The 25,820-nt window shown below is 38.5% G+C and overlaps 1 protein-coding gene and 1 long non-coding RNA gene across 6 annotated transcripts in view; one reads left to right on the forward strand and one right to left on the reverse strand.

Moving 5' to 3' along the window:
• Positions 1 to 2,525: 2,525 nt before the first annotated feature.
• The window catches only part of LRRCC1 (leucine rich repeat and coiled-coil centrosomal protein 1), a 37,640-nt gene continuing 14,345 nt past the window's right edge, over positions 2,526 to 25,820 (reverse strand). For 3 of the 5 annotated variants that reach the window (XM_077810073.1, XM_077810071.1, XM_077810074.1), the window contains 12 exons: positions 22,235 to 22,436; positions 21,484 to 21,632; positions 20,550 to 20,754; positions 17,815 to 17,954; positions 14,646 to 14,847; positions 14,036 to 14,221; positions 12,530 to 12,704; positions 10,295 to 10,458; positions 9,020 to 9,228; positions 8,644 to 8,781; positions 6,399 to 6,534; positions 2,526 to 2,886 (listed from right to left, as the gene is read on the reverse strand). In XM_077810073.1, the coding sequence (XP_077666199.1) occupies positions 2,764 to 2,886; positions 6,399 to 6,534; positions 8,644 to 8,781; positions 9,020 to 9,228; positions 10,295 to 10,458; positions 12,530 to 12,704; positions 14,036 to 14,221; positions 14,646 to 14,847; positions 17,815 to 17,954; positions 20,550 to 20,754; positions 21,484 to 21,632; positions 22,235 to 22,436 (2,029 nt within the window). In that variant the 3' untranslated portion in view covers positions 2,526 to 2,763. Of the gene's footprint in view, positions 2,887 to 6,398; positions 6,535 to 8,586; positions 8,782 to 9,019; positions 9,229 to 10,294; positions 10,459 to 12,529; positions 12,705 to 14,035; positions 14,222 to 14,645; positions 14,848 to 17,814; positions 17,955 to 20,549; positions 20,755 to 21,483; positions 21,633 to 22,234; positions 22,437 to 25,820 lie in introns of those variants that run through there. The other 2 variants (XM_077810072.1, XR_013345117.1) reach the window with 2 other exon arrangements.
• Positions 6,464 to 13,744, forward strand: LOC144261017 (uncharacterized). The gene is made up of 2 exons (XR_013345118.1): positions 6,464 to 6,598; positions 10,388 to 13,744. It is a non-coding gene; the product is annotated as an uncharacterized LOC144261017 (long non-coding RNA).

The following is a 25,820-nucleotide window of genomic DNA, read 5'->3' on the forward strand; positions in this document are numbered from 1 at the left end:
TTTTCAGTTCCCAGAGCCTTAACTCCACCCCACACTTGGTTGAAGGACCCATCTTTCTCAGCTTTCAAGAGCTCTGTTGCCTTGTGTTGTCTAGTGACAAATGCCAAAGATGGCTTCTCTCTCTGCTTTATCTTCCAAAGTTCAATGACTTTGTTTCAAGAGGTAGGATGACCTAATGCTACCAGTTCTTCCCTTCCTGTAGACTTCCCATTCTCTTGCTGATTTCTATGTAAATGGATCTTCTATTGTTTTTGGTCACACCTTGCTTAATGTCACTGGACACAGGTAAATAGCTGCCTTTGCTCATGATAGATGGTAGATGTTTCTCCCTGTTTGGCCACAGACTTTAATGCCTAATATCATTAACTATCCATATTTCTTCATATAGAGAGTTTTACATATTTCACTGCAGAGTTACAATTCATTTGCAAATTTAACACCATTAATTTGGGCTTGAATAGGAACTGGGAATGACTGGCTCACTACAAAAGCAATTTTCCCTCTCTTGGTATTGACGCCTCCTCCTCAATTATTGGGAGTGGACCAAATCCCCCCTGACTGAATTGACCTTGTCAACACTTCTTCTCCACTTGTAAAATAACTTCTCTTTATGTCAGTATATTTATGCCTGCATCTGTAATTTTTCACTCCATGCATCTGAAGAAGTGGGTTTTTTATCCACGAAAGCTTATGCCCCCAAAAAATGGTTAGTCTTCAAGATGCCATGGGACTCCTTGTTATATTTCACAATGATATTAATCACCAGTATGTCATTAGCTTTTAGAAAAGAGCTCTCTATACACTTTTATAATACAGTAATACTGTATACAATCAGTTGATTCAATTGCTTATCACTTGAGGCTCAGAAGCCCTTGTCTTTAAGATCAGTAAACCTTTGCAATGTATTCTTTTGAAAGTTACTCTTCAAAGAGGTTTATTCAAGCTGTGAGGAAGGCAACAAGGAGTCTGGTGGTGAAGGAAGCTCCAGGATGTTTTCCCCCACACACACTGGTATTGGCTAAAATATAAATTATTCTGTTTCCTGCAGTCTCTCGATCATGTTTACTGCTTATATGTAAATTGAGGAAAAACCCCCATTCCTTTGTTTAGGATTGAACTATTTAACACCTTTACCTAGGCAAGGCCATGTGGTCTTGAATATGTTCTAGTAACATACAGGGGGAATTCATAACTTTATATATAAATGTTGCTACATATTTCACCAGGGTAGTCGTGACCTGCAAGTTACTAGTTTTTAAAGGATTTCTCAAGGCATATTTGGTACAAAAAATCACAATAGGGTGTGGGGTGCAAATATCTTGGTGCTTCAGGGCCCAGCATGCATGTGTGCTTAGTCACATTTTCAGAATGCTCAAGCTTTAAGTCAGTGCCACTAGTTTGCCTGAGAATTGAGAACTACAGAAAGTGTTTCCTAGAAAAGTGTTTCCTCAAAAAGCAAGGCTCAAGCACTGTGGAGGAAATGAAAAGGTAAGGGTGGAAGAACACGTGCATTCTTCGCTTATTAGGAGAGAGATGACAATGTTTGCAAAGTCCTCCATTAGGAGGACAGCTCCAACTCCAAATCTGCTGAATATTTTATTCACATACATCATTTTATAGCACCGTACCATTCAGCACTGTAAGTAACTAAACGGAAGAAATGTAGCGATACACTAGAGACCCTAAAAACTGATCTTGGATAACTTCCATCTCCTTTTAAAATGGCTTTATTTCCATATAAAGATTTAAAGTCTGTCTAAAGTTGCTATTTCCTTCTCCAGGAAGCAGATTTAGAGGCCCTTTCAGCTAGAGAAATGGAATCATCTGCGCATGCAGGAATGGTAGTCAAGAAACAGATTTTACTAAAAGCTTGTACAGTGCCCAGAACACCAAACCCCCAGCTGTCACTGGGACTTTAGGGAGTAATTGCATAGCTATTAATAAAAAAATTAATACATTGGATTTTTAAAGAAATGCAATAGTATAAATCAAGTCATCACTGAAGCATGTCATTCAGCATGAAGTAAGTTTTCAGTACCACTTGTTTGTTAAGCCTCTGTGTAATTGACCTCACCTGTACATCAGTAAATTCCTGAGATCAGAAATTTTCCTATTTAGCACTTGATCCTGCAAGCTGTTTCATGAGGGTGGACCCCTACATCCTTTTAGTGTATGAAAGACATCAAGGAACAGCATCAGGTTTGAATGATAATGTCTAGGAGAGATTATTGAACACATTCAGTGACTGCTGAACTCAAAGAGAAAAGATCTCTTTTCTCTGGGATAACAGTATTAACTCTGAAAAGTCACTGAACGCTACCTCCAAACAGGGTTAACTCCAGATATGCAAAATGGTCATGTATGGTGTGTGCTATTAAAAAAAAAAGTCCACCTCCACCCTCTCTTCCTTTACGGATAATCCTTAACCCATACGGTGCTTTTCATCTGTTGATTTGTTTTGACCTATTTCTTAGAGAGGTCAACACACAAATATTACCAGACACATCAGATAACTAGTATGAAAATACTGTACACAGTTTTAATACCTATTTGATTCTTGAACTCTCAAAATAATCACACACAAAAATTACTCTGGAAATAAGTGTTTTAAAAAGGAAAACTAAAAATCAGAGCAAGAAGTGTAACTAACAAAGATACTGTATATTTGTTTATATAGTTTATGTATATATTTTACACTACTTCTCCAACTCCTTTTATTAAAGGAGCAGCAGGATGGTCAGATTTAATGAATTACACATTTCGTCAGAGATCTTGCTGAATGTCACTTAATGCACTTGTAAGTCGTCTTATTTTCTCTTCCATGGCCTTTTTACTGTTTGCTGTTTCTTGCAGAAGCTGACGCATTTCTTTTTCAACCTGGTAAACCTGAAATTATAAAAAGATACATAAATTCAACCTGCATGTTAGTATATTATAGGAAGAGTAATCTTGCTTATTTTATCACTGATTAAGAATCCCAGAGTAATTACACAATATATTGCTATTCTTATAAAGAGTACATTTGAGTACAGATTGCTTCATATGTTGTATGACAGATACGGCAACAGGAGTAGTAGGAAGTAAAAACTTTCATGAAGAATTGTGCAATGTGAAAACAGGTGATAAAGGAAGACAGGATGGGATAAACAAAGTTGCTAGCAGAACAGCAAACTAGAAAGTCTTTCACATCAAATGTTTGTAAAAGGGACACACTAGATGTCAGTATTGGAGTCATAGGGTGACTGCCTCCTTAAAGGGAGATGAAGTCCCAGCCCAACTTGTGACACAGCCAACTCATCTCCCCAAGTGGGGAAAATGAGTTGAGATTCAATCCTTTACCTATCCCAGGGCAGTGTGGAAAGGAGAGAGACTTCAGCAGAATCCTGGAGACGACTGCCGAGGACTACAGAGAGGAGGAGGGCTCCTGCAGTAGACCCTGAGACACCAAAGGAGAAAAACACCCCAGCTAGGAAGGACTGGGCATGGCTTGCAAAAGAAGGGAAAGACTCCAGGCACAAAAGTGTGGGAAAGCTGATTGGGAGGGAGCAAGTGAGCAACCCAAGGGGCTAATGGGAAAGGGTGAAATTCAAATTAGATTATAATTGCACAATAACAGCATTTTAATTTTTTTTATTACATAAAAAGGCAAAAGAGTGTTTAAGTTATTAAACATGGATGGGATGTGGCCCTTAAAGGAGGGGCTAGGTCCAGTTTGAAACTGGTATGTGAATTCTGTGTTTTTCAGCTTGTATACTTGTGGACTTTATTAATGGCTTAGCTGGAGGGCCAATCACTGAGGAGAAACTGAGGCAGGAATGCTGCATGGTTGCCCTGTGCAATTAGGGTGAAATCTGGGAGGCAGGGACCCTGTTACAATCAGTAATAGCAGCAAGTTTTGCTAAATGATTCTACAGCTAGTTATTTAATTCTTTGGGGGAAAAGAAGATTACAAAATTAAGAACAGTATTGATAGAAATCATGGTGTTTTCATAGCTCAAAAGAATATTGGTGGGAATTGTCACAGTTCCATGATTACCTGCACTTCTATCCCCCTCTGTAGTCTCCTCCAGCTATCAGCCCTCTATGGAAAGGGACCTAGTGTCTCTCTCCTGTCTCACCCTGGGGATTTAGGCTTGCAGTCCCCCTGCAATTCAATGCGATTATCCCAGCAGGTCTGACCTCAGTCCAGCCCCTGTGGTTCACTCTTTCAGGGACAATGATAGGGTTACCAGTGACCAGCCAGCTTTCACAAAGCCCAACACATTTATTTTAGGACAAAAAGCATTAGAGATCAAGACAATACACAAACAATTCAGACACCCGGTAAGTCTACCGGGTGTCATTGTCACCCATGTTACACAAAGACCCAGGCAGGCTCTAGTCCGTCAAACTCTTACAGCTAGGTTCTGCCCTCTTAGTGACAATCTCATGTCAGTTTTTGGATGCAAATGAACCAGATGATTCCGTTCATCCTGACCCTTCATACCAAAAGCTCTTTCTATGTCTCCTGTTCCTCTTGAACCCTGTCTGAACCAGTATATGCAATTCACCCCAAGGAGTGGTATTTCTCTGGAGTTGTTCAACTGTCCCAGGATCTGGAGTAATTACTGCCAATCAGGGTGGATTTAAAACAAAAAAAATTTTTTTTTTAAATTAAATAATTTTTTAAAAATAACTAATTTAGTATTATATTTGAAATTAAAATCTATGTTAAACAATCTAGTAAATCTATTTATACATTATAATATATTCAAATTTAAATTAAATAAAAATTGAGTATGTTTACTGCCAAATTTTAAAAAAAGTCAAACCACTGAACTGGTCAAAGTCACTGGATAAGTACTTGGACCCAGAGTTCACCGAGGTGCTAAATCAGCTTTTGACAAAAGCAGCCTCTTCTGAGGTACAAAGAGAATAGTTTCTTCATTTCACTTTATTCAACTAGTTCAGTTCAATTACTAGTTCATTCAAAGTTACAAAACTAATTGGGAGTTGAAAAAGCACAAAAGCGTTTTTTCCTTTTCCAATCTAGGAGATTTACGAGTTCTAAAAACTTTGAAGAACACTGTGACCAGGAACAATAAGTTCAATTCATTAACTTCATATAATACTTCCTTTGTTTAATAAATCAGTTAATTTTAAATGCAAATCATTTAAAATCTAAAGACGTTTGTGTACACAGTATTTTAAGGTAGTTTTATTTCATAAAAAAAATAAAGTGCTGTTTTTGTGCAGTTGTAATTGAATTTGGATTTCCATCCAAAATGCCACCTACATACCTCAATGGGTGGGGGAAACGTGATGCGGCTGGTGGTGAAAGGAGGACAGCCCCAGCAGTGAGGGAAGGAGACACTTGCTGAGGGACATCAGATAGCTTTACCCCTTCTAATTCCCCCCCAGGAGTCTCTGGCATGCATTGGCCAGTTGGGGTTGTGGGAGGGGGAGAGGAGTGCAGACTGCTGAGTATTCCCTAGCTCCTAGGATTTAACCTGGTGCAGGTGCCAAAGAGAGGCTCCAAATGGCTTGACACAAATCACAAGTAAAAAAATTAATGATCTAGTAAGCATGTACTGCATCACTTACCATTTTTAACATGAAAATGTAAATAAAGAATCTGAATATATGTAAGAAACTATAAAACTGCCTAAATGTGTATCCATATAGAGTATCATCCTCCTCCCCCTCTTTAGCAAAAAAGCACCAAATTTAGTGTAAAGGCTATATTTAGTTGCAAGTCAACGTGTTTTAATGGTTACCAACCATGAGAATCAACCCATCTTTAGGAAAATCACTAAAATGTAAAAATGCAAAACAAGAGGAAAATCAATCATTTACACCAAGGTTTCCTGATTTAACTAATTATCAAAGTCAGAGATTTAAATCAATCCATGCAACTCCCAAGTGACTTGTTCTTTGGGGAAGCTCAGTAACCCTCCACAATGGAGCGAGAATGCAGTCCTTATCTCACGATGATACATGTAACATTTGTAGAAAACAAAGTTTACAACTAATCCACTGGCACATCTCAATAGAATAGTCTTTTGAAGTCTGCATGCTTCCAAGGTCTCACATCTGTCACAGGAATTATAAAAGCTAAAACAAAAGTACAGTGTTACATAAAATACTTTAACACAATTTTTCTCGCCTCTCTAATAATTAAAGGATGTTCATGCACTGGCAAGTGATTGCATGTTCCTTGAACAAAGAATATTCAGAGTCTGCCTACTGTCTATGCACTTTTAGTGAATCTATTATTGGGCCAATACTAAAAAATCAGTGTCAACAATGCTTTCATTAATGGTGATTAGCCAACACAGACACCCAAAAAGACTACATATAACAATGCTGGGACTGAAAATACAGATTTTAAGGTCTGACATTTTATTAAAATACATTACCTTTTCATTTGCTGCTTCAATTTGTCTTTGTTTTTCATTTGCCAGCTGCAGTAATTCTGCCTGATGAGCTGCTAGCGTTGACTCAAGCTGTCTTCTAAAAGCATCATCCACTGAATGAAGTTTTTCCATTGCAACCCTAAAATAGGATGAAATATGTTAATCCTTAAGAAAGCCAGAAATAACTGACAGAGTCTTAAAAGGTAATGGTAATAGTGATGGGCAACCTGTGGCCCATGGGCCGCATGCGGCCCCTCAGGGTAATCCACTGGTGGGCTGCCAGACAGTTTTACATTTGCATGGCTGCCCGCAGCTCCCAGTGGCTGCGGTTTTTGGTTCCTGCACATCTGGAGATTGCGATAGACTGGGAGATCCTCTAGGATTGGTCAGTCGATTGCGATCAACCGGCTGGTGACCACTGAACTAGAAGATTCACACTTGCTCTTGTTAAGGGTGCTAACGACCCCTAAGGCTTTCAACCATCTACTTATTGTAGCAAAAGATATATATATTATTGTTCTTACTTAAATGGTCTAAGTATTATTTCCACCATTTCTTCGAAGCAGGTTGGGCAAATATGGGCCTATTACAACACATTTTCTGAGAATTAAAAGGGTAAATCTTGTGGCAGATTCCTGCAGACTCAGAAGCTCCTGAGAGGATGTTTCAGTATAAAACTAGAATTTGCAACTACACAGTAGAGCAACACTATGAATACTATTCAGACACTATGAATACACAGCCCTATGAAATTTCACATACAGTGTTCTTTTTCTAGGATACATTTCAGCAGCACTGAGTTTCCAGCACTGCTTCCAGTGCTTAGCCCTATCAGCTATTCCATTTTGTTCTGGAGAAACGAAATTTAGATCATTAAGATTATTCCGCTGACCAGATGACCATTATGTCCCACCTCTCTTAAAATAACGGAGGAAATCCTCACCAAAGGAAAAACAACATTTTACCAGTTTTAGAGGGGGATATGTAGACTAAGTCCTTAGCAGAAAGAGGTACTTCATCAGTAGTTATATTTTAGTGAGGCACACTAACAGAATAGTTGTAGCAATGAGCAGTCCTTTTCTCAAGGAAGTTTTGTGGAAAATCAAAATAATGTCTTTGATTACCTAATCTCATTAGTCATTGTTTCTTTTGCATCATTGGGTCTAGCATAACTTGCCATGTCTTTGCTTATTGCTGTTGTGTGTGTGGCCTAACTACACAAGGTCCACTGTTAAACTACCTATGCTTAAAGAGAAAGCAAACAGTGCTTAAAAATGGTTGCAGTAGCCACAGCATCATTAACAATATAGTGGGAAGTCTTTGAAAAGAGTTTTCCTAGCATAGACAAGGCTTATGAGACTACAGTTATATGGACACATCATTCAGTATTTATTTGGCTGACATGGTAGGTAGTGCCACTTGTACATGTGTTTACTGGAAACTGCCTTCATCTTCACAATATGGCTACATGATTTTTTTTTTAAAAGGTGTCATTTCCTTAAGCTTTTTGTTTACTATCAACTCCTAATCCACTGTTAATTGCGTCAACTAACACTTCCGCTGAAAGCACTGATGACAGAGAAAAAGTCATATTAAAACATACAATGGATCCAAATGTAAAAAAACCAAAACAAACAAAAAACCACTCCAACTTTTCAGTAATAATGTGGGGGGTTGGAGGAAGGAGAGGAGGGAGAAGGAAATTCAGACACTGTCTTACTTATTCTTTTCCCCTCAAATATACTAGGCATTAAAGAAAAAACTTAGTACTGGCAATTAATTATAACCACGTTTGGTGCTGTAGCAACACAAATGCTAAGTCACACAAACAGGAATACGCATTTAGCCTATCAATAAATTTACGCTAAACGGGCCTCCTATCTGTGGATTACAAATTTATATTTTATTAATCCTTGTTTAATCTCAGTGTGGCCATAGAACTAGGATCTCCAATAGGTAGTAACTTCATCTGAGTACTAAACATTTGGGGGCAAAGAGCTGGGAATCTAAAAATCTTCAAATACATTGAAAGTGCAGTTAAAAACTGAGGGGAAGATTCTGCAGATATCTACTTTACAGAAGTAGTTCTTACTCACAAGAAATACTTGCGTATATAAGAGTGTGGGATTGGACCTACAGAAAGTACTTGCAACTTCATTATGAACTCTAATATTGTGTACCAAGATTTCACCTGTCTTGCATGGTGGACTATGTACAAGACAACCATTATTAGTATTTTTGTTTTTACTTCTGAGTTTGAAGGCTTTGGTTTCTCTCTTCGATCAGCTTCTTTTCCTTGATATCAAAGTTTTCTTTCATTTGTTTAACTTGTGTCTCCAGGTGGCTTAGTAGTTCTCCTTTATCTTGCCACTTCTTATTCACTGCACTGAAAATAAAACACACGCGTTCAGAGTACATACAGAGTCTATCATCTTTTAAAACTGGGGGGGGGGGGGAAGAGGGAGTGATACTTCTCCATTTCCCTATTTTCTAGTTCTAACCATCAAAAGTGGGGCTCTGGCCTACCCATGTACTCTTCTCCCAACCAATCTGAACGCAAGATCTCACTTGAAATTTCAGTGTGGATCATAACATTTCATTATGCTTACAATATTATACATCACCTGTATGCTTTCCTAATATCTTCCAGTTCTGCATCTTTTTCTTCTAACAGTTGTTTTAATTCCTCTTTTCTTAAATTTTGCCTTTCTAACTTTTCTGTTAGCTCTTCCAATTGTGCAGTTTTTTCATCCAATTGCACCTGAAAAGTCTTTTGGGTTTCAACTTTTTCTTCACGCTGTTTTCTCATCTGCTCATCTCTCTCCTGTAAATCCTAGAAAAAACATTTGTTTTGGGATAAATGGGTAGTATAAACTGGCCATAAATAAGTTTAGGCTGAAAATTAGATGAAAGTTTAAAGCCATCAGAGCAGTGAAGTTCTGCAACAGATTTCCTATACAACTCAACTCGTTTTAAGATGAAGCCTGATACGTTTATGAGTGGGATGCGACAGTTGCTCGTGACAGCAGGGTACTAGATTCAAGCACCCACAAGGTCCATTCTAGTCCTATGTATGCTCCTCGTTTTTCTTAACATAACTTTCTTGCAATTATGTTAACTTACAGGATATATTGGTTGCAAAACAAAAACAAAGCAACAACTGATTAAGGAATCTAATTAGCTTCTTTTAGGCAAAGGAACCTCAACTACTTTCAAGTCCAGCTTTATATTTTGCTTTATTTACTGGAAGTATCCTTAAATAGAATACGTTATATAATTTCTGATGGAAAAGTTGTAATAAGAGAACACTGAAGAGTTCAAACTCTGCTACTTTTAAAGATATACTCTATATAACTAGCAGATAATTTGTCTATATTAATCTTAGACAAAACTCCTCCAGAAATAACGCAGTTTTGCTATGATAAATGAGGCAAAGGTTTGAGCCCCACTGGAATTTATAATGCTAGTTTAACAGTAAGTATGTTACCCTATTGCTCCCTGAATGCAAAAGGAACAGAATGAGAGAAAATATTTTATACTTGAATATAAAATTTCAAGCAAATTCAACCGATTATTTTAATAAGCAAAACATTATCAATTAAGTGAGACTTGTCCTACATTTTTCTTCTACATTTCTGATAATGATTTTTATGTGGGCTATATGGGAGTAAGTCTGAACATAAATACAGAGATAAGTTATAGCATTGCAACAATCATATATGGCCTTGTCCTGCACCCAATGAAGTCAATGGGAGTGCACTCTCATCAGACAGCCATGGCACTGCCTTTCTAATTTTATTCAAGTCACTGCCACAATTTTCACTCCAACTCTGTTTAATTTAAGCATGCTGTACATGCACGCGCACACACACACACACACACACACACACAGCACTTACTTTTTTTAATTTTCTAATTGTTTCTGTTTGATCTTCCACTATTTTGGTCTTAATTCTTAGAGCATCATTGTCACGTTCATTTTGTTTTTTCAGAATCTCACTTTCATTGGTCAGAACCTCAATTTTTGCTTCTAGTTTTCCACGGTCTTGAGCAAGAGAAGCACCTGGATAAACACAACATTACAGCACTGCAGATCTTGAAGGCATTTTCCAAGCAAATTTCAGGAAAGTGAACATTTTATGCAAGTGTGGACATACATATAACGCCTGCATGGAGCAAACTGCTATACTGGAACCTTAATTTGTAACTACACAATTTTTTTGGAAAATGTTCAACAGTGGCTACTTAATGGTATTAAACACTTGCTGTTTAGACCTTTGGGCACTTCTATAACAAATGATCAGTAATAATGCTTACAGATCTAAGCTAAGCAATCTCAAAGAGACCACCAGATGGTGCTAAATCTGTACTGCTAGTTATGTTGCAGCAGAACAAGAAGGATAAAAGCTACAACATCACTTATTGCTCCAACATTTAAATTGGTCTTCAAGGACACCTGCAATTTGATTTTCACTTTGGGGGATGAAGGTGGAAATGGGCATTCTGTGACACAGGTATCAATACCACTATGAAATACAGAGTAAGTAACGCTATTTAATACTGAGGGAATTCTCTCAAACTTGAACCTCCCTGCAATACTTTATGTAGCATTTTATGTCCTATCCTCCTCCCTGAACAAGTAATAAGAGTCAGTGAAAGTAGATGGTTGCACATTTGTTCTCTATAATTTGACTTAATCACACAAGGAGAGATGTATATTACTCGATACATTAGGAGTACTATAGGACCAATTTTGGTCCACCTCACCTGTTCCACAACAATGCTTCTGGCTTTGTGCTTAAAACTCAATTAAATACATTTTAAAAAGCCTCAATTTTAATATGGCAAGCATAATGTTTTGTCAAATATAAAAACACCTGAATGAAAAAGAAGTGAGAACAGGGTACGTACAGAACATTCTCTGAGATTACCACCTTTGAATATACTGTGATATATTCTGTGATGCATCCGATGAAGTGAGCTGTAGCTCACGAAAGCTCATGCTCAAATAAATTGGTTAGTCTCTAAGGTGCCACAAGTACTCCTTTTCTTTTTGCGAATACAGACTAACACGGCTGTTACTCTGAAACCTGTGATACTACTATTTGTTTTATGAATAGCTTTAAACCATTTTTCTAGGCACTATTCAACTGTCGCTGTGACTCCAAGTAGTTGCTTGCACAAAGGAATGGCCACATCCAAGCAAATCATCTCCACCACTGGGTAAAACAAAGTGGAGTAGAATGTGACACTATTTCTTTTTTTCCTGTTGCAATTCATATCAATATGTATGGAAAAACTGTATAAAACAGCGGTGTCCCTCCAAACCAGTTATGTAGAAGTAAAAACCAAAATAATCACAATGTCAGGTGTTCTGAAGTGTCCCTTATTGAGCCCACACACTAAGAAATATTTTCCTCCCATAAATAATCAAATGAAGTATAAAAAAAAATATACTGAGTTAACAGAATACCACACAAAATTATAATTAGTAACAGTTTATCTTTTTATTCCTTATCTTTGGCTCTCACATTCTGATTAATTTTAACATTTAACTATGGTATCCTGATATAATAAGCCTATCTTTCACTTAATTAACAGATAAGCGACATTGTATTTAGTGAAAATTCTGAGCTCAAAAAGTTAAAACTGTGTATGGTTTTTCTACAAGATTTTTTTCTTTGGGATTTTATTACTTGTTTTTGTAGATCTTCAACCTATCCTTAACAAAAATATAGTAAATATGTATTCCTTTATGACAAGATGACAATACTGTTTAAGTGGTGTTTGGACAGAAATATTTTAGCTTTCATGTGAGTTTCCATCCACTGGATAACTGCTCATTGACATGACTCTCAAAAATGTTGTGCTATGAAGAGGGTCATGTACCAGAACACTACTCTTTCCAACTACTTAAATGTATAGCAGGAAGTGTAGGCTAATCATTTTTAATAATGCCACTCCTATGAAAAGTAGCCCTTTCTGTGTCAAATAAAAAACTATGGTTGGAGATTATTTGTCTCAGGTGGTGCTACAGTGCCTTGTGGCAATACAACTGTTCAGGGAAGAAATGCAAGTGAAATATCTATTTAATTTATGGTATCATATTCTACCACAAAACTGTGGTATTTTACCCTGTTGTGCCAACTCTTGTCCCCACATTTTTCTTTCCACTTTTAATCCATCAATTACAGATTCCTGGGCTGTCAGCTGAGAAATAAGTTTTGATTTTTCCTGTTTCAAGAGTTCAATTTGAATAGTCTTTTGTTTGTCCTCCTCAACCATAGTTTCAAGTGCTCTGATTCGACTCTGTATACATGAATGAATAGTAGGAAAAACACACAGTAAGATTCTGTAAGACAAATATGCAAGAATTCAATATAATTAACACCACTTTAACTATGACAGTTAATACTAACTAGCTATTTAAGAGGATATTCCGCTTACACACAAGGTTTTGTCTGAAAAAAATTGGCATCTTTTATCTGTAACAAAGCACTGGCATTTGTTTCATCAGTCAACACAGTTTATGCATTTTATTCACGGACAAACCTAATAGAGTTTGAAAATATATATATGAATAAATTTAAGAGGAAATAACTTTAAAAGAAGTGCAAAAAATCTGAAAAGAGGAAATGGAGAATTTAGGTTGCACAGCAGAAGTTAATCCAAAGGAAACAAATGGGGCTGTAGTGGGTGGGCTTCAACACCACAAGACATATCTAACCCAAAACATGCAAAATTCATTTTTTCCATACCTTATAAATAGGCTTTTTTTAAAAAGGATATTTTATACTTTTAAAAATAGTTTCAAGGAATAATCAAAATTTCCTACAGTTATTCTCTGACAGAGATTCCATTTGGCATAATACATTGAACGTTATGCTCTTGAAAATTTATTTTCTTTTTGAAAGCTGACTTGACATTAAAAAAGTAATTTGCAATCTCTAAAGCTACGCATACCTCTTTCCCCGGCCTCTTGGAAAAAGCTACAAGTCCATGATTGCTGGACTTATATTTAACAGCTAGAAAATTTGTTAAATGTGATGATGTTCCTAATATTTTAATGGCTATTTGTGAATATTATAATATTGCAGATAATATCTTCAGAAAGTGTGCTGCACAGCAGCTAATGCAAATTATAGGTAGTCACTATTATATCATCATCTAAATCACTGTAATAATGCTAATGATATAAATCCTAGTAACAGTACTTTGTACAGTACTTCCTAAGTACTGTAAGTTAATTAATTCATGTACAAATCATTTGAAAATAACTGTTCTGCAGTTAAATATTGTCATTTCTGAGTTTACAAAAGTTCACAGTATTAAATACTCTCTGAATCTCAGTTTCAAGTAGTTACTATCATGTACAACTTGCTATCACCACAAAACAGGAGTGTAATTGTGAGGAATTGTATGCGTGTGTATTTGGCTATTTTGTGCATCTGAGAAGTCTGAGTGAGAGTGAGAGATAAGATGTGAGAATTGAGATTACTGTCAATATTAACATTGTTTATTTCCTTATCCCATTTTTAGCCAATGTTAACTTTAAGCTGAAATATACTGAGTATTGTTAATGCTGCAACTTCTTGTCTAAAGTGCTGTATAATTTTAAAAAAAGGCTTCAAAACATTTACCTTTAGATTTGCTGTTGTTTCTTGTTTTGACTTCACTACCTCTGTAATTCTTACTTTCTGTTCTTTCACCATGGATGTTAGCTCTTGAATCAGAGCTGCTGACTGCTTTTCCTTTTGCTGAGATTGAAAAAGGGTACACTTATGTTCTGCTAACTCAGCAGTAACATTTTCAAAACCGTCCTTAACCTGTACGATAAACAGGTTAATAAAAAGATTAGCTTTCCAAATCTGTGTGTGTAGGGTAGAGTGAAAATACAATCTGGTAATTTGAAATAATGGAAGTGAGATTAATTCCATCCATTCCAAAGGTATTTTATATCACCTGAAGTTATTTGTTAAATTATGAATGCACAGAACTTATTCAGTCAAACCAAATGAAAAACGTTTCAAATAGTATCTCAAAAGATTAAATTGGATCTCAAAAAAAGAATTAAATTAATTTAAAACCAGCTGTTACTTTAACACTTAAAATTGTCATTTTTGATTAACGAACAAGGAGAGAAAAAAAAAGCTTGGGGTTTTTTTTTTTTTGGTTGTTTTTAAATACAAGCACAGAATTTGACAACCTCCTCGACTCCACACATTTTTCAAGATACTGTCTTAATCTTACCTCTTTAAACCTTTTGGCTTCAATAGTTAAAGCAATACGAAATTCGTTTTCTAACTCCATATACTGCTGGTTTAACATACTAATTTTCTCCTGAAATTCTCTAACGCGTTCTTCATGCCGTTGTTGTTCTTTAGCAATTTCTTTTGACAAGGCATCTTGGAATTCAGATCCATTCAAAGCAACTCGGGTTTCAAGTTCTCTCCTGGAGTTACCAATCACAGGTACATTAAATTCAGAATTGCAGTATCTTTCAATACTATATCACTAGGTTTATTTTAAAAAAAAATTTAAAACACTATAACAACAAGATAGGAACCATGTATTTACATCATTGCTCTTCATGAGATACTTTGAAGGTCAAGGAGAACAGTGGGTAGATAATCCATGTTTTATACTTCAGTATAACTGTATAATTCCAACGAAGGAAAACGAAAACTATTTAGCGACCATAACTGGTTTTTCACTAAAGGAAACACCCATCAGAACCCTTAGCAGCAAGCATCAGTTAACATACCTTCATTCTCATACTACATATTCACTGACAGACATTCATCCAATTATAAATAAGTCCCACACCCCTCACATCTCCTACTTCTATAGTAACACAAACATACCGCAGACTCCTCACCATCGCATTAATGTGCAAAATCTTAACCCCAACCTTGTATTTTTTTGTGGGAAAACATCACACCACAGATTTCACCAGTGCAAGGATGCCTACCAGATGTGCTTCCTGAGGTTGCTGGGGCCAATGTTAAGGTTTTGCACTACGGTGCCGTGGCAAGGAATACATTATTATTAATTATTATTATTATTATATAGTCTCTCTCCCTCACCTTCAAAGAGCATTATGTTGACACTGCTGAAAACCAACAGCCCTGTTTTGGTGTTTTTATTTTCAGTTGAGTGGAAATCTAAGACGAATAGATTTAAGAAAATCTATTGTAGTTCAAATGAGGGGGATATTTACATACCTGAGTTTAGAAACTGGTGGGTTCTACAGTTTTGTGCAAAAAAGGGTCCAAAAATTTGGAAAGACTTACTTTGCAAAAAATTTCAGAAGACTGAGACTTTTGGTCACTGGCAAATAAATAGATGGTCAAAATATCCTCAGAAATTCACAGACCTCTCATATTTACACCATTCTGTGGGTTGCTTTTCCCACTACAAACCCACACCCTCATCTGCACTTACACAAATATAGTAACTCCTCGCTTAACGCTGTATTTGTGGTCTTGAAAAATACAACTTTAAGTGAAACGATGTTAAATTAATCCAGTTTCCTCATAAGAATTAATGTAAATGGGGGAGATTAGGTTCCAGGGAAATTTTTTTTCACCAGACAAAAGACATTATATACATATGCAGTGTAGGTTTTAAATAATTTAAAACAAAATTTAATACTGTACTCAGCAATCATGATTGTGAAGCTTGGTTGAGGTAGTGGTGTCAGAGGGTAGATCTGGCTGCTCCTCTTGCTGTTCTTTCCAAAGTGCCGGGGGGTGTTCAATCCCTCGCTCCGCCCAGGCCCGCCCTCACTCCACCCCTTCCCCTAAGGCCCCACCCTTGCCCCACCTCTTCCCACCCCTGCTCCGCCCTTCCGAGTGCACCATGTCCTCACTCCTCTTCCCTGCCTCCTGAATGTTGTGGAACAGCTGTTTTGCGGCATTCAGGAGGCTCTGGGAGGGTAGGGAAGAGGAGCAAAGATGCGGCACGCAGCCTCCCTGCTCCTCCCGCCTGCAGAAATCAGCTGTTTCAGGGCATTCAGGAGGCTCTGGAGGGGAGGGAGGAGGCTGCGTGCTGCATCCTTGCCCCTCCCCCTTCCCTCCTGGAGCCTCCTAAGCACCATGGAACAGCTGATTGCTAAGGTCAGAAAGCGTGGAAAGGACTGGGGGAGTTGCTCATCTGTGGGAGGTGCTGGGTGGTGGTGATGGAGGTGAGCTGATGGGGGAGGGGGGCTGCTGGCCCACCCTGGTTCCAAGCCCCCACAATCAAACAACATTAGCAGCAAACATTGTGCAACTTTAAATGAGTATATTCTCTAATACATCAGCGATTTAACAACAAAACGTTAATGTCATCCAGGTTAAGTGAGGAGTTACTGTATAAAAACGTACAGAACCTCTGAATTTGTCCTCGAATACATATAATCCATAATTCTGTTAAAAATAGCAATAGAAAGGAGAAGGAAAAAAAAGTGTGTGTAAAGTATGCAATGGGGGTGTAAATAAGACATTTTTAGGAAGACACAAATTAGGAATATTAGTCCACTACTTTAATGTTCTTAAAATAAGAAATCAAAATGTTCTTAGCCTTAGAAATTCTGCTAGGATAGAACAAATTGAAACTCTGATAGCATATGACAACATTAAACTCATTTCCACTGAGAGTCCTGCACTATATTGTTTGTATTTTACTGAAGTATGCTGGAATAAGATTATATGACTGCTATCCCTCTGAAAGCCATTTTAAGACTATGCTATTCAGCAAGAGTTTAAACAAACACAAATCAAGACCAGTATAAAAATCAGAACTACTTGCACATAATTTGTCTTGTTTGCTGTACTGAGCTATCCAAACTGCACATGTGTTAAAACCTGTTTTCCCGCAAGGTCAGCACAACTGCGATCACTGACAAAAGGACTAATCTGCTAGGATTCATCTTGAATAGATGCTGTAGGACTTGTCTATCTTTCATACTGTAAAACACTGAAAGTTAATGCAAAGAAATTTTGTATGAAAGCAATTGAAGTTTTGATATGCTTTTATCCAGGAACGAATATAAGGTATCTTTCATTCAAGTCTTTGACAGTTTTGAACAATGTAAGTCATTGATGAAAAACAAATCAAAGAAAGACTTGCGGAATACGTTTATCTGCATGGAAGTCTCAGATGAGGGAAAGTTGCTGCCCAGTATTTCCTTCTCAGCACCTACTACGGAGCTGATGAGAGGAGAGAATGGAAGTAACCTCTTCTGCTATCCTCCCCAAAACCTCCAAATCTGCCATTTTAACAAAAGGGCAGACAAACAGGATAGGACTTCTCAAAACATATTTTCAAATAAATTGGCTTAGATTCTAACCATAGCAGAACATCCCCAAACAAGCAAAGCTTTTCTAGGTTCTGCAGTATTAACATACCCTCTCTGGATTATGGTAAAGAAACAAACCTGTGCTCTTGCTCTTTTAACAGGAGAAGCTCATGTAGTTGTTGCACCTTCTCTTTCTGTTGTCGAAGAGATACTCGAAGTAACTGTACTTCTCTCTCAGTTGCTGAAGCTTTAAGTTCTGCCTCTTGAATCCGCTTCATCTGTATAAAATTTATAAAATCAGAAGAACAAGTCGTAAAACTGCTGCCTCTTCCTAAAGCTTTCAATTAGGATAAAAAACAACAACGGTCTTATTAAAGCAGTGTGTTTATCAGGGCTATTATTTCTGTGGCAAACACCATGACTGTTAAGGTATTTTCATAAAAGGCCACAGTTTTTGTCACCTTACCAGTCTAATACAGAACAAGACTTCTCCAAGAAATATTGAATATGCAGCGAAATTTGCAACAATGTAGTATACCCCATATCAAATGTAACAATGCTAACTGAAAATCTTCAAAGGGTTTTTGGCACTTTATAAAAGCCAAGGGATATTTACCAATTTACAGAGTAAGGATTCAGAAGGATTTAAAAAATATAAGTACCTTGAAAGACTTATTTACCTCAATTATAAAGTCACAATTTCAGACAGAACTTTGGTGAAGCAATGCCACTTAATCTTTAGAATACTTGGTGCAGTCTATACTTTGGAACAATAAAGTCTGTAGATTACTGATTTTGAGTTATTGTCACCAAAAAGCAACTATATTTCACTGTGGATGAGTAAGTCAAGAGTCATTAGGCCAGAGAGAGAAAAAGCATGAGAATAACTAATGTAAAGCTGTTAATAGTCGATTAACAGACAAAGCACTTTCTCTGAGTATCATTCTAAAGGAACAATTATTAAATCATTACTGATTTAAAGGGTAGAGATGGAAGGGAAACAAAAACAAGCTGTTTAGTTTCCTGATCTCAGAAAAGCAAAATAGCGAGCAGTTTTCTCTGCAGTTATTTCACTATCTTCCCAATTGATATTGGATTATCATATCAAATCAGAAGGTCAAAGGGCATCTGTGATATTGCAAGTAAGCAATTTGAGATGGTATAGTTTTGAGGGAGGTAATCTCAATACCTGATGCCCTGTGTCAATGTATAAAAGCCCTGCATTTTCAATGGGACATCATCTCCTACATGAACACTTGGGGGGAGGAGGGAGGAGGGGAGGGAAAAAAATAATAAGGTACAGAAGTATCTCAGTCAAGGTTTAATTTTCATTGGCAATGAGTTCTAAAGTTACCTAGGAGGGTGTCTAAAGACCAAGTCGTTCAGGCTAATCAAGTTCTGTGGATCTATTTATTCTCCATAATAAAAGCATTTTTTCTAGTTCATTTTAGGACATGCTTCCCCATGAGTCATGTCTAACAATCTATTTATTCCTATTGTTACTAGGGATGAAATGGGGCACAATCAAGTTTTGTTGTTGATTTTTTAATGTTCATTAAACCTGGTGACTTTTCACAGAAAGCCTTCATAAAGACTCCACAATGGGGATATACACTTTGAGATGAAAATTAGCCATACAATGAAAGTACAAAAATTAGATTTACAATAGGTCACAAATATCTTGTGTTCATATTAATAGAACAAACAAATAACTATCACTGGTAAAGGTATTACTTTGGTATTAGTTCCTGAATAGTGAAGTTCTCAACCATCATGTTAACCTCAAAAATCGAGCCAACTCTGCACTGCATTTAGGAAAAGAACTTGATAAATATTCTAGAAAATATCTATTATTTGAACTGAAAGACAAAGCACAGTAATAATACAGCTGAACTGTTGAGAAGAAAAATTTAGTTTCAAAGTAATCCTGTCTATTATCTGAAAATCTATAATATTCAACAATACAGGTCAATAAAACTCTAAAGACCCAAACGGTAGATAGGTATTCACCTAATAAACGGTTCTTTTTGTAGGTAATAAGATGATGTCACTGCTACCCGATGGTAAGGGATTTATTCCAGGATCTTCCCCACCACTAAAGAAATCAGGGGCTTTATGCACCACTAAATAATTACCTTTCTAAAACAAGAACAACCTCCAAACCTGTACATTTGGAAGAGTATGACTGGATTTAGTTCTTTCCCTTCCTAAGTGAAAGGCAGGATACATGCTTTGGATTTGGAGGTCATTTCCAAACTCTCAGTAATCCTAGACTACTTGTAAAATAATTTGATGAACGAGTCTAGTATCTGCTCTTTGTGCTGTATAAAAGCCAAAAAAAAAAATCCAGTGCCTCTTTTGGTCATAGTATCACCATGCTTTTTCACTTTAAGAATCAAAAAGCATCTAATACACTACTGCTTATTATTATTTTGTTCTATATAAACTTACAGGCATACAATTAATTTCTTCAGTCAAACAGACACAAGATAATTGCAAAAAAAATTTAAGTTCTTTGGTATGATTGTTAAGGCCTGTATTATCAATTTAAAGAATACATATTTTTAGGTTATTTACAAGCCTCTTTTCATTAATATATACTGTTGAAAAAAAAAACATTGAATCAAAAAGTGATTGACCCTTACCCATTTTTTTTATAATATACATTTAATACTTTATTGCCTGCCCATTCTTTAAATTTGAAAGAACAGTAATTAAAAATGCATATTTAATCAAAGATTTATTTTCACAGTAAAAACTACAATTTAAAAACAGAAATTGAGGCTTTGACATTTTTTAGGGGCTCTTTAGTATTTTTATGTGCTTATTAGATGCCATCCCATTATTATAGGCAACCAATGCTAAATATATACCCCTGTTGCTTGTTCCTGTACTCTTTGTGTCTCCATCTTGGATAACGTTTCTTCTAAAGTTTGTAGAGCCTTTCGTTGATCTTCCTCTTTATTTCTTGCTTGATTTAACTCATTGGTAAGTCTTTCAGTTTCATCCTTCAATTGCTGGATATCCGCTTGCAGTCCTGTTTTTGTATTTCTCTCTCTCAAAATCAGTTCCTTTAACCTAAACGTTAGTGCAATAACATAAGTACATTCCCCTCTTAATTATATTTACTAAAACAGTGGTCTCCAACCTTTTTTTATGGCCAAGATCACTTTTTGAATCTAAGGGCAACCCAGGATCTACCCCGCCCCTTCCCCAAAGCCCCGCCCCATTTCCCTCCACCCTCACTCACTTTCATGGGGCAGAGGTTTGGGAGGGGGTGTGGGCTCTGGGCTGAGCCTGGGGCAGAGGGTTGGGGTGCAGGAGTGGGTATGGGGTGCTGGCTCCTGGAGGGGGCACGTACCTCCAGTGGCTCCCTTTTGGTGGCAGGTGCAGCAAGGCTAAGGCAGGCTCCCTGCCTAAGCTGGCCCCTTCCAGGAGCAGTGAGGGCCAACACATGTCTGTGGCCCCTGGGGCTTTTTGATGAGATGACCTATGCTAGTCTAGATGTTAAGAACTGTTTACTTTGAAATGGCTGGGTGTTTTCTTTCATTCAGGACTGGCACAAGGAGGAAAGAGAACTAAATGCATATAACTCATTAGATAGGCCACTTTGTCCATTTGGAGGACAGAAAAGACTGAGGAACACACTTTCAAAGAGGGGATTTCACTGTAAACCAAATCAACTGAAGTCCTGGTATTACTTCCCTATGTACATATATTATTTTGAAAGTTTACTGCTTAACTCTTTCCTCATTTCTCTAAGCCACATAAGCAGTGTGCCTTGGATTAAGCATCTTTTTCCTTTACCTGTCTGTAGCGTACACAGCCATACTCTGAATATCCTTTTCTTCTTTTGATTGTTTCTGTAGTTCTTTGACATATTCTCCGAGTTTTTTTTCGGCTTGTTCAGCTTTCCACCTCTTCTCTTTCTCCTGATCCAGTTCTTGAACTAATACCTGAACAAAAATATATTAAAAACCCACATTCTGAAACCTTCAAGTTTTATAAAATGATTGGCTCTTCTGCTTAAATTAGGTTAATAGCTCTTATAAAATTGTTTGTACTTTTAGGAAACTGATGGAAGACCAGAGTAGGCAAAAGAATATTGGGTAAACAGAACACAGTAACCATCTAGTCTAGCCAGCCAGAGGAGTTGCATTCATCTGCTTGAGGTAGGAAAGCTTAACAGAATCACTGGCTCAGCCAACTGACTTATATAGGAGGGTTATATCATTACAGCTTTGCTTTTTATTGTTTTCTACTTATTTGTAGAAGGATTTATGTTGGCAGAGCATAAATTTGTAGAAGACGTCTTTTCTGGCAGAGGTGACCATTAACAATTTATTACAACACAACACATAGTAATATGTTGTTAAAAAGTTTGTTTTAATTTTTTTATTATTAAAAGACTTCACTACTTTTACAAAACAGTTTAGCAAAATGATCCTACTCACAACTCATTTTAGAATTTTCCTTGGACAGCCTCTGTATTCACACTTGCTCTATTGCAGGTGAAGATTACATTTTTCTATTTACTTTATTGCAAGTAAAAACATACCCTGTAAGTAGATTCCTCTGCAGTACTTGAATTCAGGTCTTCTGTTTTTCTTATTTGACTCTTTGGTCTTCCCATCAATTTCTTGGCTGATTTTCCCACCACTTCCAAGTCTGGTGTTTCTGAAGCTGAATTTACAAAAGAAGAGTTCTCTTTCATTTGAGAATGCAGACACTTCGGCTTTAAGAAATTCTGCTCCTCTCTCCTGCAGTAGTAGAAAAAAGTTAATGTACTTAAGAAGTGTAGAAAGTTAAATGTCGCTTTACACACTAATGACATCAAGTGTCAGAAGCGCCTATATCACAAGACAACATCTGCCAATATTAGAAGCTGGAAGAGTCAACTATACTGAAATGCACATCTAAATTTAGGAGAACAAGTTGTAAACAGAATGGGAATTATAATTAGAAGGTTAACTGTAAAAATATGCAGTACTCATGGATATGTTATTTTGAAAGCCATTTAATGGTGGTCTACAGACACTGTCAATCTAAATGTAGTAAGAGAATTTCAGAGGTTTGATTTTAAGGTCAGACCATTGGTATTAACTACATTCTAAATCTCACTTTTTATATCCCGCAGTTAGCATGTAAAGGACACTAAGGTATAATTAAAAAACCGGCAAGTACAGCCATCAGGTATCGTGATCATCAGACACAAAAGGTAGTTATTATCCAAGATGGCACAAACTCAGGGCAGCTGGGCCCTCCCGCTGCTCCTACTACATTCAACTTTTAGTATGCTAGTTCAATCAGAGCTAGCATGAGTGAATCTCCTCAGGCTGAGAATTACACCCTGAGCCTGAGGTGTGGACATACTCTCAGACAGGTGCTTCAATACAGCCACTAAAAGTGGAAAGAGCATTCACTCATGGTTGAAGATTGAACAACTGGGCAAAGACCATTGTAGCAGCACAGTAGCCTTCCATTCCATAAAGGTGTAGAGGAGGATGTTTGGGTCAAATCCAGTTCAAGCAGCGGATACATGTATCTTTTGGGATTCACAGTGGTCCTGGTCCTAAATGCGGATGCTCAAGAGGCAAGGAAGAGAAAGACAAGTAATCAGCAAGGACAGAGACAGAAAAAGTGAATGGTGCCCTACATAAAAGGATTACATGAATGAATCTAATAATTTGTTTCTTCATTCATGAAAATAAGGAGGAGGTCAAGTTGGAAAAAAATCCACATTTTTAGTTTGTATAGTGATCCAAGGAAAGATTTTGACACAGCAGCATGTGGGTTTCTTCGATTTGTTTGAAAAACAAAAACAAAACACATCTCCTTCCTTGGGCAGGAGAGAAAAAGCAAGAACATAGGATTTAAATGTGTGATGATAAAGAAAAACTAAGGACCACGAAGTGTAAATAAATGTAAGTACACATATATTAACATATATAAGCAGTCTACCTGGATGCTCGGTACATAACTCAATTGCTGACATTTTATCTATTATAGAATATTGATTAGGTTCTCTGTGACCTTTTGAGGAGTCAAGATTCTGGAAACAGTTTTGAAATAATCTATTCTTGGGCTCCAAAATGAAAATTTACTGATCCTTAGTGAAATCCAAAGAACAACTAACTGTGGAAGTTATATTATTCATAAGCCACAGATGAATCAATAACCAATTTCATTTCCAAGATGTGGGTATACAAATACCTTAACATAAGAAGAGAATACACTCTCTTTAAAAAAAGAGATGTATGAATGATAGGAAAGGGGTAAATACAAGAGAAACAAATACTAACAGCCAACTATTTCCATGTGAAGTCATAAACTTGTGCTATTTAATCTTTTACTGTAAGTGGAGTTATTATAGAAAATGGTTAACTGACCTGAACTTGCAGTCCTTAGCAAAGTCTCCACTTTCCACAATAAAATCCCAAAAGTTTGACCTACATTCTTTGTTTCCAAATGCAAGGTCATGCATTTGGCTAAGTTAAAACATGTTGTTCATATGAACCAGACCATATAGGTTGCTCTGTATAACTAAATTAGTGAGTAGTAAATGACAAGGACCAATTTTTGCATCATCTGCAAATTTAACCAGCAATGATTTTCTTTCATATAATTGAAAAAGATAATAAATCACACTGGACCAAGAAACAAATCTGTGGGGGACCTCGCTAGAAACACATCCACTGGATGATCCCCTCAACCAGTGATGAGCTGCCAATATCTTAACAACCGGTTCCCTATAAAAAGTTCTGATATAAGGGATGTGCCAAGAGGTAGAGGGGGTGGGAGGGTGTAGTGGCAGGGAAGAGATTGCACAGAGAAAAAGGGGCTTGTTGCAGGGATGCAGTGGCAGGGAGGGAGTGGCACAAGGGAGAAGTAGGCAGGAGGGGGTTGTTACAAGGGGCTGGCTGGCAGGCAGGGGTGTGTATGTGCCTGGGGTTGTTGCGGGGGGGTGGGGTGGGCGGGGTTTGCACAAGGGAGGAGTGGGCAGGAGGGAGATGGCAGGTGGGGGGGTCCCGAGGTTGATGCAGGGGTGAGGGTGACCGTGGCTGGCTTGGGGGGGGAGGGTTGCCGGGTGGAGGTTGCCCAGAGGCAAAAGTGGCAGGACGGGGTAGGTTGTTGGGGTGGTGGGTGCACAGGGGAGAAGTAGCTGGTCAGTGGGTGTTGGAGGGGTGGCACTGGCTGGGGGAGGGGTGCCTGGGTTGCTCCCACATACACCATTCCCCAGGCCAGGGACTGGACCTGCCCACCCCCCAGTGCTCCATAGGCCCCTGCAGCTCCCCGTGGCCTGGCTAGGTACCTTTCAGGCGGAGTAGACACCCAGCTTCTCCGCCCGAAGAGCGGAGCGCAGCTGTGCCTTCTTCCCAGCGCCGCGGGCTGAGCTGGGCTCCCCACCGCCCCTGGAGCTCTCAGCAGTGGCGCAGGCAACCAGCCCCCCTGAGCCCAAGCTGGGCTCCCCGCGGCTCTCAGCAGCAGCGCAGGCAGCCAGCCCCCGCACACCCAAGCTGGGCTCCCCACTGCCCCCGGGGCTCTCAGTGGGGGCGGCTGCTGCTGAGAGCCCCGGGGGCAACGGGGAGCTCAGCTCGGCCCACAGCACGGGGAAGAAGACGCAACTGCTAGTGCTAGACCCTCCCCTTCCCTGCTCCACTACTGGCTGCTCCCCCGGGTGGAGGGACTGGCTGAGCCACGGGCAGCCCCTCTGGAGCCAGGAGACGGGGAGCAGTGGCAGCCTTGTGGTCTGCTGTTTAAAAAAAATTTTTGGGGCACCGCTTTTTGGTGCTCCCAACCACTTGGTGCCCTAGGCAGCTGCCTAGTCGTTGCACCGGTCCTGCCCGACAGACCCCCCCCAGGAACTCCCACACCTACCCAACCCCCCCCGTCCCTTGACCGCTCCCCCAGAACCACCACCCCCTACAACTGCTCTCTGCCCCTTATCCAACCCCTCCTCCCAGCCCCGGCCCCCTTACCACGCTGCTCAGGGCAGCATGTATGGATGCCGCGCGACCCGCTGGAGCTCACCGCCCCACCCCCTGACCATGCTGCTCAAAGCGGCATGAGCTGCAGAGCTGCCCAGGAGCGGTCCAGGGCGCAGGCGCCGGTGGCGTGGCACACTGAGGCTCTGCGAGAGGGGG

This window comes from Eretmochelys imbricata, chromosome 2 (genome assembly GCF_965152235.1).
Source record: "Eretmochelys imbricata isolate rEreImb1 chromosome 2, rEreImb1.hap1, whole genome shotgun sequence".
Classification (NCBI taxonomy): domain Eukaryota; kingdom Metazoa; phylum Chordata; order Testudines; family Cheloniidae; genus Eretmochelys; species Eretmochelys imbricata.